The sequence below is a fragment of the Salvelinus sp. IW2-2015 genome, linkage group LG35 (genome assembly GCF_002910315.2).
Source record: "Salvelinus sp. IW2-2015 linkage group LG35, ASM291031v2, whole genome shotgun sequence".
In the NCBI taxonomy this organism is placed as follows: Eukaryota; Metazoa; Chordata; class Actinopteri; order Salmoniformes; family Salmonidae; genus Salvelinus; species Salvelinus sp. IW2-2015.
This window is the reverse complement of record NC_036874.1, coordinates 16,258,391-16,273,821: the sequence shown is the minus strand read 5'-3', so window position 1 is coordinate 16,273,821 and position 15,431 is coordinate 16,258,391. Positions and strand designations below refer to the sequence as shown.

At 39.3% G+C, this 15,431-nt stretch overlaps 1 protein-coding gene across 1 annotated transcript in view; it reads right to left on the bottom strand.

Annotated features, from left to right (window-relative positions):
• Positions 1-3,890: 3,890 nt before the first annotated feature.
• Positions 3,891-15,431, bottom strand: part of LOC111958524 (integumentary mucin C.1) — a 25,394-nt gene continuing 13,853 nt past the window's right edge. The window contains exons 5-9 of the mRNA XM_023979774.2: positions 8,097-8,195; positions 7,596-7,758; positions 6,164-6,237; positions 5,755-5,859; positions 3,891-5,471 (exon numbers count right to left, since the gene is read on the bottom strand). Of these exons, the coding sequence (XP_023835542.1) occupies positions 5,217-5,471; positions 5,755-5,859; positions 6,164-6,237; positions 7,596-7,758; positions 8,097-8,195 (696 nt within the window). The 3' untranslated portion in view covers positions 3,891-5,216. The remainder of the gene's footprint in view (positions 5,472-5,754; positions 5,860-6,163; positions 6,238-7,595; positions 7,759-8,096; positions 8,196-15,431) is intronic.

Genomic DNA, 15,431 nt, shown 5'->3' with positions numbered 1-15,431 from the left:
TAATGTAATTGATTGCAGGTTAAAAAACAACAACATCAGATTACATGTAACTGGATAACATGAAATTAGTTACTCCCATATCCTGATACACACACACATATCAAACCCTTGTTCATCAGACAAAATAAAGATACATTATTATATCATTTGGACAATATTGTGTAGCCATGCCTAGCCAAACATCGTTTTTGTAGTTTAATAGGAAAAAACATGGACTTTTTTATTAAGCTAATCCTGCATTGGATTGAAGTGTTGTAGATGGCATTTCTCAGGAAGAAAATTAAGGAAAAAAATGTCACAATAATGTATTATGAATGTCTTGTTGTACTGTGGCCCAGCTCTATTCTGGTGCCTATTTTGTGTTCTATTAATGTGCCTCATGGCCCCATGAGAGCCAATTGGACATTCATTCCTGGCTCTCTTCCTGGCAGGCCAGTCCTCTGCGTCACACCCCAGGCAGTGGCACCTCTTCCTATTGTTGGACTGAGACTCAACTCTCAGTCTCTTGTAGGAATGCAGAGATCTGGAGAGTCAAAGCCCATCTGAAGTCCTGGGCTGAGGATCAAGAGGGACAAAGTGTTAGATGATGAAAAGGAAGAAAACAAAGCAGTATACAAATGTAAGGATCTGTAAAAGTACTATAAGTGAATGGACAGTATGTGGCCTATTGTGTGCATATATGATTTTATTTTTCATTTGCAGAGTCTTATAATGCAGAGTCTTATAAGCATATGTGGGCTGGGCATCCTGAAGATGCAAGACACTATAATAATAAATGAAATCATACTACACTACTAAGAGCCCTTATTGTGTTCCAGAGGTGCCATAGGTCCTCCTTAGTGAATGCAGAGCAKACGTACATCTGAGATCCACATATTTCATAGTTCCTCCTAAGTAATATTTTAATTTAATTCAACTAGGCAAGTCAGTTAAGAACAAATTCTTATTTACAATGACAGCCTAGGAACAGTGGGTTAACTGCCTTGTTCAGGGGCAGAACGACAGATTTTTACCTTGTCAGCTCAGGGATTCGATCTAACAACCTTTTGGTTACTGGCCCAATGCTCTAACCACTAGGCTACCTGTAATAGTAGAGCATACATTTGAGATGGCAGTCTCAGAATGCTTGCTGTGAGTGGAGCCAGAGTATCGGGAAATGTCCTGGGAGTCTAGGACGGAGCTGGTGGTTGTTGTAATGTACATAACCTCTTCATCGTCAACATGAGTTGCAGAGTGGCGAGGAATGTCCTGGGACTCCAGGAAGAACCTGGTGGTTGTTCACATGTTACATTCTATTTAACTAGTACAACACATCATCCTCAGGAGTTAAAAAGCAACGGGGACTGTCCTGGGGAGTCCAAGCCCTCTGGTTAAGAGTCTCCCTGGGGCTGTTGGGCTGCTCAGGGCTCCCTGCTCTGCTGGAGTCAGGAGTCCAGACACAGGGTGGCTCTGTGGATCAACAAGGACAACGTGACAGATGGTAAAGAGAATGGAACAATACTCAAACAAACCAATCCAATGCAAAATCAAGCAAATTAGACAAATTAGGCAAACTAGCACACGAGACAGAGGTAGAACTAATAACTGACAGGTAGCCAGGGTTGTCATAGTGATCATAACCAGACTGGAACGATTGTCTCCAGGCGTTCAAATGAAGCAAGACCCAATCTGTAGATCAAGAGGGGGAAAAAATTGCTCGTAAAGAGAGTGGATCAAGCAATTTACCAGAAAAATGAATTTACCAGAAAAATGAATTTACCAGAAAAATGAATTTACCAATAATCAAAGTTTAGCAGACTAAGCAGCATAGTAGAGTAAGATCTTACCCGAGAGGTGGTTTCAGCTACTTTGGAGCTCCTCGTTCCTGTTAAGGGAGTAGACATCAGTGGTCTCAGACCAACAGGACTGGGTCAACCCAGAGTGGTGAGGACGTTCCTGGGGAGTCAAAGCCCTCTGGTCAGGAGACTCCCCAGGTCTCCAGAAGCAGGGTAGGTATGTGGATCAACAGGGACAAAGTGTCAGATGGTAAAGAGAGTGGAATAAACACACTGAAAGAAACCAATTGTTACGTTCCCCAGTTTCTGTGTTGTGGTTTTGTTTGGATGTGTGTGTTTCAGGATGGCTTCCGGAAATTCTAAGCAGCTGATTGGTCAGCCCCATCGATGATTGAAGATCTGACCCCACCCTCTCATCAGGAGATACAGCTGTCTTCAATTATCGACTCCTTCTGAAGATATATAAGCCAGTGTTCCTTTTTTAGGAGAGAGAGCTGATGGTGATGTCCTGTGTTGGTTGTTGCTTAGAGGCAGAGGCACGTTTTTGTTAAGTATTTTGTTGCCGCTGCTTCTTAGGTATGTGTATCCCCATAGGATGCAGTGTTTTTGATTATTGAAATTGTTTACTTATGTTTGTATGCGGTTTCATTTGTTCCCAGGGGGGAAGGGGAAGGCACCTTGGGAGTGCTTAGGCAAGAGACCTGCGGGCATAAATATACCCGAGTATGTACTTTGTCTATGCACACTAGGTAAGACCTGGCCGGACCATCCCCTGTATTTTGGTTTGTGCGCCAGGTGGTGCTAGTTAGGTAAGTTGTGGGTAGGTAAAGTAGGAGAGGGGGCTCTTTAACTTGTACTTTCTTTGCTTTGGTTCCGTCCAGCCCCTTTTCCCAAAATTACCGTGTGACGGAATAAATTCCCTGTAAACGGTAAATTCTCTGCCTTTGTCATCCTTACCCGCACCTACAATTCCATTCATCYTTCACTCCACGGGGAGTTGAGTTGTAGCAGGGTGTTGCGTTCCCTCTTCCTAGAGGTGTGCGTAACACCAATGCAATACCAAATTCAGCAAATTAGATCAACTACCACACTAGACATAGATGGAACTCATAGCTGTTAGGTAGTCAATGTCTTTGGACTGAGAGAACTGGTCTCCATTGGATAAGCTGTTCTGAGACATGTCCAGGAAGGAGGTTGGCCCATCACTCTCCCAAGCAGATGACCACATAATTGACATCCTCATCAACAATTGATTATGCAACAAACTCAACCAAATCTTCAGGGGTACTCATAATATAATGTCATGAATCAAAATAAAATGGAGCAACCTACCAGGAAAAAATAATTTACCAATATTCAAAGTTTAGCAAAGATCTCTATGGTAGAGGTGTTTGTTTTTTTAGATTTTTCTTAGCTTTTACCTGAGAAGTGGTTCACAAAGTTGGTTGAATGGATCACATCATTGTCATCCTCATCAACACCAGGGTTGGAGGGAATGGAGTCATCTATGAACTTAACAAGATCTCCAGGGGTCCTATTGGGACCCAAGCCTGGTGTTGAAAAGGATGGGTGATCGTTTGCATCCATAGTCACGCATCTGCACTGTATGAGCAAGATGTCTGTTCTGAATTCATTGTGTTAAATTGTGTCTTTTGGTGATGTTTGAATTGGACATGACATTTATGCTGGTAAGATGATGCAACCTTTACAATTGTAATGCTATTTCAACAATATTGCTTTAGCCATAGACTATACCAATAGTGTTATATATCTATGGTTTTAGCCACAGCTACAAAAAAAAAAATTCTATGTGGTCTTAACAGCCATCTCCATGGTAATCAAATTCTRATGCATGGTGCATAGAGGCACGGAATACAATGTTTTGTCATTGAAATGTTTTACTTTAATCTATGTATGAATTCTGAATGGCCGATACTTTATAAGGTACAATTACTAAATAAGAGCAAGTCTACAAGGACCTGGCCTGTTCTCTTGTAGATAATCGGTTGTTTCTTTTGATATATAAGTCTAGTTGATTCAAATGCAGTTACATCAATCTCTTAACAGGGGAGCTCTGCCGACAATTTCAAAGAAAATAATAATCTTTTGTTTTGGTCAAACATTTATTTAATTCATATGACTTTAAMAGCAGTTGTTACAGTTTGTACACTATACACAATGTAGAAAGTATCCAACATGACACATTTCTTTTAGTAACTTTTCTCCAAATATTAGATATGACCTAGGTGTTGAATGCCAACTTTCCATGAAACTACTGCAAAAATATACGCTTAGACATTTTGATAACCCAATTTTATAACCCATTTTTATGAATCAATTATTACATTGTTATGATGGTAAATTCTGAATACAGCTAAATAAAAGGCGTAAAACACATATTACAGTTGTACAGTGTATGACTACATTCACAGATATGAATTACACCTCTGTGTCAGCACAAATATTTCAAAAACCTTCTATAGCCCAATATATATGTTTTAAAAAGTGCATAAATTGTCAATYTGTCCTTCACAATATGCTAGCGAGGACTAGGTAATAACTGAGTTACTATGCAATATCTGTAAAGAACAGATGTTTGCTTTTGTATTGGAGAAAGTCTTTAGCCTGAGTGCCAGTCTGTTTGTGCTATAATGCCAACTCCTTGTCCTGGGCATGTTTGGTTTGTCAATGAGCAATTGAGTTAGCAAGAGCACAACCAGATCTGAGACCAGGCTAGAAGGTCTTTGCAAGTGAAAAATCAAAGAAAACATGCAAGTCGTCATGCAAACTACTGGTGAAAGAAAATGTGCCTAAAAAAAAGAGGATATTTATGAAAATGTCATAATTGTAAATGTCATCTTACAGAAATCTCAATAAGTAAGAAAAAGCWGATAATTAATTACCGTACCATACATTAGGTCAGTCATCTATGATCGTAAATAGCTATCATCCTCTGTGTATTATGTTTAACGCAGTATTGATTTATAAATGGGTATGATGGTATGGTTGAATAGCTTTCTGTAGCCATATTAATTGTCATATTCTTCAATAAATCCCTTTAAACCCATTTGGTTTGGACTCACATAGGGGAATCATTATCACTTATTAAATCATCTAAATCTCTCAAAAGCACATATGAGCCCTCACATACAGTATCTCAATACATCTTATATACAAACAAACAAACAAACAAAAACAGAGTAGGCTAGACCTACAACCAGTATAGTATTCATGTGGAATGGAAACCAGGTTTCGCTGTGCTAACTACTACCGCTACTGTTTAAATTCAAGCAATGGCTCAGTGGGTCGACACATCAGGGTTGTTCATTAAGTCACACAACAGGCAATGTTTTAAACCATTTTGCAACGGACAAGTCAAGGTATTTCCTCCCTCTTTCAATACATTTTCTTCCGCTTGGTACCCACTGAACACCACCCAGTTTAAACCAGAGAACCAATGCTGAGCAGACAAACCAGCAGAGCAGCAGTGATCAATGCTAAAGGGAAGTGAGGACCTCTAGTGGCAGAAGAAGGAACGTTCAGAGTACCATCCAGCTTGAGGCAGGATGTTATGGAGGTGTTGCAGCACTCTTGGTGGCATGTACCTGTTGTGGCYGTACACCAGGTGTTTTTTGTGCAGTCGGCATTGCAGCCTCCCATCCAGATCGTTGTTGAACCAGTTGTGATCTTTTTCAACTGAAGAGAGAAACGTGGATTGAGAATGCATGGAGTTAGATGAGTTTAAGGATGTACGAGATTGGCGAAAGGAAATTCTCTCTTGTTTGAGTGATATTATTGAGATGATAACAGATAATCGTTCTTGTCGTGGCCAAATGTATTTTCCTTCTTTCGTTATAAAATACTTAAAGTGTACATTTGTATCCTACAGCATTTACAGTTCAATGAAGCATGTCTAGTTTGTCTACTATGGGTATAGAATGATGAATAGGGTAGAGTGGGGGTGCACTATTAAGCCTACCTCACAGTAGGGCTGGTTGAGGGGACAAGGCATTAGGTCTTTGTTCATCCAAGTCTTGTAACAGTTCTGCTCTATGCACTGAAACATCTGGCACTTCTTAAGTTTCTGTAAATAGATGGATGATGTTAACAAAGGCTGGTAAATTCACAGACATTGAGTCCTTTGCACACACACACACACACACCACCACACAACACACACACACACACACACACACACACACACACACACACACACACACACACACACACACACACACACACACACAGTCCCAGATTGCACCTTCATGTCAGTCCAGATTGCACCTTCAATGTGTATAGAAATGTACCTCAATATTGGGAAATGTACTGTAGTAGGCCTACATCAACCTGAGAACTTCAAGTTGCCCCGCCCAGAAGCTAGTTCTTACATTGGTTGGTATAGCAGTTGTAGTGGTGGCTGCTGCTGTTGTTGTGGTGGTGGTGGTCATCATCACTGTAGTCACTGGAGGAACAATTCAATTTTTTTTTTTTTAGATGACTCATGTCTCAATACTGTATATAGTACATTGTACTTTCATGCTCATATAAATGCAGTTCAGATTTATTCAAAGTAAATAGCATGTTTTACAAATTAATGGAATAGTGATAAGATACTATGCATTGTACTTGCACCCCAGTATTTCTACCTGCACATTCATCTTCTGCACATCAATCACTCCAGTGTTWAATTGGTATATTGTAATTACTTCGCCACCATGGCCTATTTATTGCCTTACCTCCCTTACCTCATTTGCACACACGGTATATAGACTTTTTCTACTGTATTATTGACTGTATGTTTGTTTATTCCATGTGTAACTGWTGTTATATGTGTCGAACTGCTTTGCTTTATTCTTGGCCAGGTCGCAGTTGTAAATGAGAACTTGTTCTCAACCTGCCTTCCTGGTTAAATAAAGGTGAAATAAAAAAAGTTAAAAATAAAAAATAATTGTCAGAAAACTAATAGTTCAACAGACATAGCTCAGCCCCATACAGTAACAGTCTCCCAATTGATGTGGTGGTGATACATGTAAGCATGAATCTCTCACAGTAAAAGACAGGGTTTTTACAGGCTCACCAACTCCAACCCTAAGGACACCATAGTACGGTTGGACTGACTTTACTGAGTCTTGCACACAGTTTACAAGGAAACTGAAGAAATGCAGAATAGCATAGAAAATAGTCATTATACAGGGCACTTAGGTATCAAATCTAGGACATTTGATTTTTTTAATGAGTGGGCTAGTCCCACTCCTTAGGTATTTTTTGTGTTTATTAGACAGGATGGATAGAGGAAAGTAAGGACTTCCACCGAAGTCGGTCCCTCTCCTTGTTCGGGCGACGTTCGGTGTCACCGGTCTTCTAGCCATCGCCGATCCACTTTTCATTTTCCATTTGTTTTGTCTTGTCTTCCCACACACCTGGTTTCAATCCCATCAATTACATGTTGTGTATTTAACCCTCTGTTCCCCACATGTCCTTGTCCGGTATTGTTTTTTGTAAGTGCTTGTGCACGTTATATCTGGGGTTTTGTCCCATTATGATTATTGTGTTTTGTTCACTGTGATTTTTATCATTAAACTGCGCCGTTGGAACACAGTCTTTGCTCTCCTGCGCCTGACTTCTCTACCGCCAGTACGCACGCCTCACAGGAGGAGAGATGGTGCTTGAGCAGTGGGATGGATTTGAACCCATGCTTTCAGAGGTACACAGTGCATGTGATCCAGAGGCAGCGGTTTAAACCAGTGGACCACTGCAGGCCACAGGACATTGATTTTCTTTATTGTATAAAAAAATGATTGGAAAAGAAAAAAGGTTTACCTGTTGTAGTGTTTGCGCGAACCATGGAGGCCAGGGTAGAGCTAAGACAGCCAGTGGAGTTGCAGCATCCCATGGTACAGTTGGTCTGAGTGTTATTGACACAGGCATTCCTGCAGGAGGAACTGCAGCCACCGGTGTAAGTCATGTCTTCCTGTCTCTTCAGCTGAGAAGGCATCACACACATTTTGTTAGCACACTCTTAAAAACAAATACACTTACATTTTTTGTTATTGTTAAACAAGGGAATAAAAGATGAAGTTAGAACAACATTCCGGTATAGTTTTATCAAATGCAACTTACAAAACAAAAATAAATGGTGTGAACATTTTAGTAGTAGGGCCAGGAAGATTATATCTAAAATAGGTGTGACACGAATTAATGACAGCAGATGCAACATGAACTATAGCATGCAAAAAAATATATAGTTGTGTAAGACATTTTAAGTACATTTGTATTATTCAAATTCTAAAATTCTGCAATTCACACGTAGCTATACTGTACTTCACAGAAGGTGATATTAGCGTTGCATGAAACAGAAGTCCTATTCATGTACACATCGTAGCAGTCTGAGTAGTTACAGGAGAACTGGCGACAGGATATCTATGAGAGAGAGCGAGAGAAAGAGAGAGAGAGACGATCAGATCACCGCATCTATCTATGCTTTCTCTAAACAATCAAACAGCAATATCGGTCCGACTTTGAATGAAGTACAACTTAGAAAGTCTATATAGCATACATAAAGTCTGCACTACACAGATCAACTATACTTGTATGTCATACTCTATAATAAAGGGTGCATAAAGGCTGCCATGACCAATGTCACATTTTTGCTAAACTTGACATAATTGGCTAATTCCCCCAAAAACGGTGCTTTATAAAGGGCGACATCGTGCTAATTGATGTGAAATTGCTTGTCTTGAGGAAAGCTCCCAGATAAGGCATTAAAATGGATGGAAAGAGGATTACATGTATCATGAAATAATCTCTCCCACCAAGTTACTTCATTCCTCAGTGCCAACATGCACTGACACAAACACCCACCCAGTCATCATCCCCTCAACCCCCTCACCCACACAATGTGGTGATGTACACTCAGTGGTTGAAGTAGACTGGGAAAAAAACGGTCTGTATACACTTAGAGTTTTTCCCCCCAATCAATTTGGCACATTTTTCAGATGTAAGGGGGTGTATTTTCAAAACACTGAGTAATGCCCATTAKCTTAWGTTCAGAACCTTTCATTGTGCATTAATTGGAGTTGAATACATATTTAACCCCTGAGTCATACATGCAAAATYTACGTTCTTCATGAAATACCATAAGAACATTTCGTTTAGTCACCTTTACATCAGATAATGAACTAACATTTAATCCAACAGCAAAAAATACTAGATACAATTTTCAAAACTGTTCTTTTTAGTAGATGGTAGATACCATTTTCCATACAGTATTTAGCTATAACTTAACGGCAAAGTTTACGGCAAACCAATTTTTTTTATCAGTTGCGGCATCCTTAAACAGTACATAAGTAAAATAAATAATCAGATGTAAGGGTAGTATGTATTGTAAAGCTGATGCAGTATAAYCCGTCTCTCTGCTTGGCAAAATGAATCCGGTTACAGTGTATCAATTACATTTAGATAAATAGTGGAATATATTGTTATACAGTATATAAAGGATATATTGTTTCATTGGTTTGTTTAAGCTTGTAGCCTACACATTTGCAGCTAAAAGCTGAATTGCAGTATAGGTCAACAGATAAAAATAAAAAATGTAAATTGACATAACAATTAGGTAGATTAACAAAACAAAGAAATTGATGTTGATGAAGCCAGCTCTGAGAGTTCCTTCACAATAGAGCGTACCTATACACTTATGACAGAGACTGGTGCTTCTGACAACCCACCTCTGAAACTGCTACAGCGCAAAAAAAGTTCACCACACATCCGTCCAGAGCAATAGTCAGTCCGGTCTCATTCGTCAAGAAGTCGGTGCTTAGTGAGATCTTTTATATGCAAACATTAGCTAGCTAACTATAGCCAAACCACACAGTAGACTNACACACACACACACACACACACACACTAGGGCTGGCCAATTTCCGTATAATCGTGTAACTGATAATTATGGATGAAGACAGTCATGAAAATAAAATAAACTTTATAAGCGTTTTAAAAAACAAAGTATTCACACCCTTTGACTTTTTTGACATTTTGTTGTGTTACAAGTGGGATAAAAATGTATGTAAATGTCATTTTTTGTCAACAATCTACACAAAATACTCTGTAATGTCAGAGTGAAAGAAAAATTCTAAGACTAAATAATTTACAAAAAATACAACACTAATATGCAGTATCTTGATTAGATAAGTATTCAACCCCCATAGCATGATGCAGCCACCACTATGCTTGATCATTTGGAGAATGGTACTCAGTAATATGTTGTATTGGATTTGCCCCAAACATAACACTTTGTATTCAGGACACTAAAGTATAACTTTAGTGCCTTGTTGAAAACCAATTGCATTTGGAATATTCTTACAGGCTTCCTTCTTTTCACTCTGTCAATTAGGTTAATATTGTGGAGTAATTACAATTAAACTCATGTGGAAATCTGACCAAATTACAGATTTTAGACTAATCAGACCAAAGGACAGATTTCCACTGGTCTAATGTCCGTTGCTTGTGTTTCTTGGCCCAAGCAAGTCTATTATTATTATTAGTGTCCTTTAGTAGTGGTTCATTTGCAGCAATTCGACCATGAAGGCCTGATTCACGCAGTCTCCTCTGAACAGTTGATTTTGTGTCTGTTACTTGAACTCCGTGAAGCATTTATTTGGGCTGCAATTTCTGATGCTGGTAACTCTAATGAACTTATCCTCTGCAGCAGAGGTAACTCTGGGTTTTCCTTTCCTGTGGCGGTCCTCATGAGAGCCAGTTTCATCATAGCGCTTGATGGTTTTTGCGACAGCACTTGAAGAAACGTTCAAAGTTCTTGAAATGTTCCGCATTGACTGACCTTTATGTCTTAAAGGAATGATGGACTGTCGTTTCTCTTTGCTTATTTAAGCTGTTCTTGCAATAATATGGACTTGGTAATTTACTAAATAGGGCTATCTTCTGTATACCACCCCTACCTTGTCACAACACAACTGATTGGCTCAAACGCATTAAGAAGGAAAGAAATTCAACATAGGAACTTTTAACAAGGCACACCTCTTAATTGAAATGCATTCCACTACCTAATGAAGCTGTTTGAGAGAATGCCAAGAGTGTGCAAAGCTTTCATCAAGGCAAAGGGTGGCTACTTTGAAGAATCTCAAAAACACTTTTTTGGTTACTACATGATTCCATACGTGTTATTTCATAGTTTTGATGTCTTCACTATTATTCTACAATGTAGAAAATAGTACAAATAAATAAAAATGAGTAGGAGTGTCCAAACCTTTGACTGGCATTGTATATATACAGTGGGGTCCTGAATTATTGGATCCCTTGATAAAGATGAGTAAAAAGATGGTATAAAATAAATAATACAAATACTGAGCTATATTGTATGCTCCCTTTTTTAAAAACATATAATTATTTTATGCTAATACAATTGCTCGGAGAAAGAGATTTTGTTTAACAAGTAATACAAACGGTCAAAATGACTGGATCCCCTGTTTTCATTAGTTCCCTTGCGACGATAACGACACTTCTCTAAAATGTTAGGAGATTTGAGAACACACTGGGAGGGATCTTGGACCATTCGTCCATACAGAATATTTTCAGATCCTTGATATTCTACATATGCGCTTATGGACGTGCCCTCTTCAATTAAAACCACAGGTTTTGAATGGGGTTCAAGTCCAGAGACTGAGATGGCCATAGCAAAATAATGATTTTGAGGTCAATTAACCATTTATTTGTGCTTGGGGTTATTGTCTTGCTGGAAGATTCACTTGCAGCCAAGTTTTAACCTCCTGGCAGAGGCAACCAGGTTTTTAGCTTAAATGCCCTGGTACTTGGTAACGTTCATGATGCCGTTGACCTTAATAATGGAATCAGGAACAGTGGAAGCAAAATAGCACCATAACATCAAAGATCTCCTGAGTCGCGCAGCGGTCTAAGGCTAGAGGTGCCACTACAGACCCTGGTTCGATCCCGGGCTGTATCACAACTGAATGTGATCAGGAGTCCCATAGGGCGGCACACAATTGGCCCAGCGTTGTCCGAGTTAGGGGAGGGTTTGGCCGGGGTAGGCCGTCATTGTAAAATAAGAATTTGTCCTTAACTGACTAGCCTAGTTAAATAAAACAAATCTACCACCATATTTTACAATAGGGATTAGTATTTTCTGCCTAAGCATTGTTCTTTTCAAAGGCCAAACCCACCGCTGGTGTGCGTGGCCAAGGACAGATGGTCAGAGGACATGAAAATAGACCTCTTTGGCCACACCAGAGAGAGTTACAGAAGGTCAAAGATCATACCCCCAAGACACGCTAACCTCTCACCATTACCAATAACAGGGGAGGTTAGCATATCTTGGGTGTATGATCTTTGATCCTCTGTAACTTTCTCACACATCAGTATTCACGATTTATTCAGGATTATGTGTAATCATGGTAGCATCCACTTTAATGTAGAAGTATTTAAAAATATATTCTATTCACAATAAAAGTGATTCCAAAATGACACAATACATTATTTACATTGATCTGAAACACAACCAAAACAAATAGCAAATGTATCCAACAAGTTAGTAGAGTCACAAGCTTTATGAGGCCATACTAGGTATATGGGACCAAATACTAAACCTTTGACTACTTTATTTATAAAAATCTTTGGTAACACGTTACTTGACGTCCAGTGTCATAACATGTTATGACACGGTCATAACCATGTCATAACACGGTCATAACGCTGTCATGACACATATTTAGACTTGTTGTGACATATTACGTTATTTTAAGGCTGGTTATGACATCTACTTAGGTGTAAAACCCCACAAAACCTACCACACAGGGCAAAACATTCCATTACAGCATGGCCTACGTGTCAACAGTACGCTTATGTTGTAAATTGACCATATTGAATTACCATTGTAATTGCTCACACATTGATGTCAGATATGCACCTACCCCAATGCTCTGTTGCTGATGACTGGGATGAATGCAGGAGCAGATTTCAGGAGCAGGGCAAGACACTCTTTGTGACTGATGACTGATATAAGGGCATGTATGTGATGGCTTATATTATTATGATGGTCATCATGCTTCTTGACAGTGTCATGTGTATTTTCTTAGTCCAAGTAAAGTGACACAGGATGGTCATAATGCTTCATGACAGTGTAATAATGTGTATTTTCTACAAGTTATTTAGAATATGATGAAAAAAACATGACTGTAAAGAATTCATTACAACAAAGGATTTAAGAAACAAACATTGAAATGAAAGGAAACTTCTTGGCAGGGAAAAAACTAATTTGGACTTTTATGTAGGTGTCATGACCAGCCATAAAATAAACACAATATATGTCGCAACAGGTGTAAATGTATCAGTCATGACAATGTTATGACCACAGGTTATGTAAGCTGTTATGACATGATTATGACCGTGCCATAACGTGTTATGAAACGCGTTATGACGTGTTATGACACTGGGTGCGAAGGAAAGGGTTGCCGAATCGGTAAAGGTGTTATTAAGACCCCAAAATGTTTTTGAAAAATAATATTACTTGGTAAAACAAATCTCTTTGAGCAATTGTATTTTTGTAAGCATACACTACAGCTCAGTAATTTAATTATTTATTTTATACAATCATTATTGCTCATCTTTATCAAGTGTGTCAATAATTTTGTACCTCACTGTATATACAGTGCCCTTGGAAAGTTTTCAGATCCCTTGACTTTTTCCATATTTTGATACATTACAGCCTTATTCTAAAATGGATTGCATTTTTTAAATTCCTCAGCAATCTACACACAATACCCCATAATGACAAAGCAAAAACAGGCTTTTATACACATTTGGAAATGTATAAAAATAAATACACCTTATTTACATAAGTATTCAGACCCTTTGTTATGAGACTCGAAATTGAGCTCAGGTGCATCCTGTTTCCATTGATCGTCCTTGAGATGTTCCTACAACTTGATTGGATTGGACATGATTTGGAAAGGCACACACCTGTCTATATAAGGTCCCACAGTTGACAGTGAATGTCAGAGCAAAAACCAAGCCATGAGGTTGAAGGAATTGTCCATAGAGCTCAGAGACAGGACCGTGTTCAGGCACAGATCTGGGGAAGGATACCAAAAAAATGTCTGCAGCATTGAATGTCCCCAAGAACACAGTGGCCTCCATCATTCTTAAATGGAAGAAGTTTGGAACCACCAATACTCTTCCTGGAGCTGGCCACCCGGCCAAACATGGAATCGGGGGAGAAGGGCCTTGGTCAGGGAGGTGACCAAGAATGCGATGATCACTCTGACAGAGCTTCAGAGTTCCTCTGTGGAGATGGGAGAACCTTCCAGAAGGACAACCAAGATTCTCTGGTCTGATGAAACCAAGATTGAACTCCTTGGCCTGAATGCCAAACGTCACATCTGGAGGAAACCTGGCACCATGCCTACGGTGAAGCACGGCGGTGGCAGCATCATGCTGTGGGGAAGTTTTTCAGTGACTGAGAGACTAGTTAGGATCGAGAGAAAGATGAAAACCTGCTCCCGAGAGCTCAGGACCTCAGACCGGGGCAATGGTTCACCTTCCAACAGGACAACGACCCTAAGCACACAGCCAAGAATATGCAGGAGTGGCTTCGGGACAAGTCTCTGAATGTCCTTGAGTGGCTCAGCCAGAGCCCGGATCGAACATCTCTTGAGAGAGCTGTGCAGCAACGCTCCCAATCCAACCTGACAGAGCTTGAGAGGATCTGCAGAGAAGAATGGGAGAAACTCCCCAAATACAGGTGTGCCAAGCTTGTAGCGTCATACCTAAGAAGAGGCAAGGCTGTAATCACTGCCAAAGGTGCTTCAACTAAGTACTGAGTAAAGGGTCTGAATACTTATTAGGTATCCAGACCCTTTACTCAGTACTTTGTTGAAGCACCTTAAAAGCTTGGTGATATTTCAGTTTATAAAATGTTTATATATTTGCAAAAATGTCTAAACCAGTTTTTGCTCTGTCATTATGGGGTATTGTCTGTAGATTGATGAGGATAAGCCACCGACTTCTTGACGAAGTGAGACCGGACTGGACTATTGCTCTGGACGGATGTGTGGTGAACTTTTTTTGCGCTGTAGCAGTTTCAGAGGTGGGTTGTCAGAAGCACCAGTCTCTGTCATAAGTGGGTACGCTCTTTGTGAAGGAACTCTCAGAGCTGGCTTCATCAACATCAATTCTTTGTTTTGTTAATCTACCTAATTGTTATGTCAATTTACATTTTTATTTTATCTGTTGACCTATACTGCAATTCAGCTTTTAGCTGCAAATGTGTAGGCTACAAGCTTAAACAAACCAATGAAACAATATATCCTTTATATACTGTATAACAAATATTCCACTATTTATCTAAATGTAATTGATACACTGTAACCGGATTCATTTTGCCAAGCAGAGAGACGGTTATACTGCATCAGCTTTACAATACAATACTACCCTTACATCTGATTATTATTTTACTTATGTACTGTTTAAGGATGCCGCAACTGATAAAAAAATTGGTTTGCCGTAAACTTTGCCGTTAAGTTATAGCTAAATACTGTATGGAAAATGGTATCTACCATCTACTAAAAAAACAGTTTTGAAAATTGTATCTAGTATTTTTTGCTGTTTTAAATGTTAGTTCATTCATCT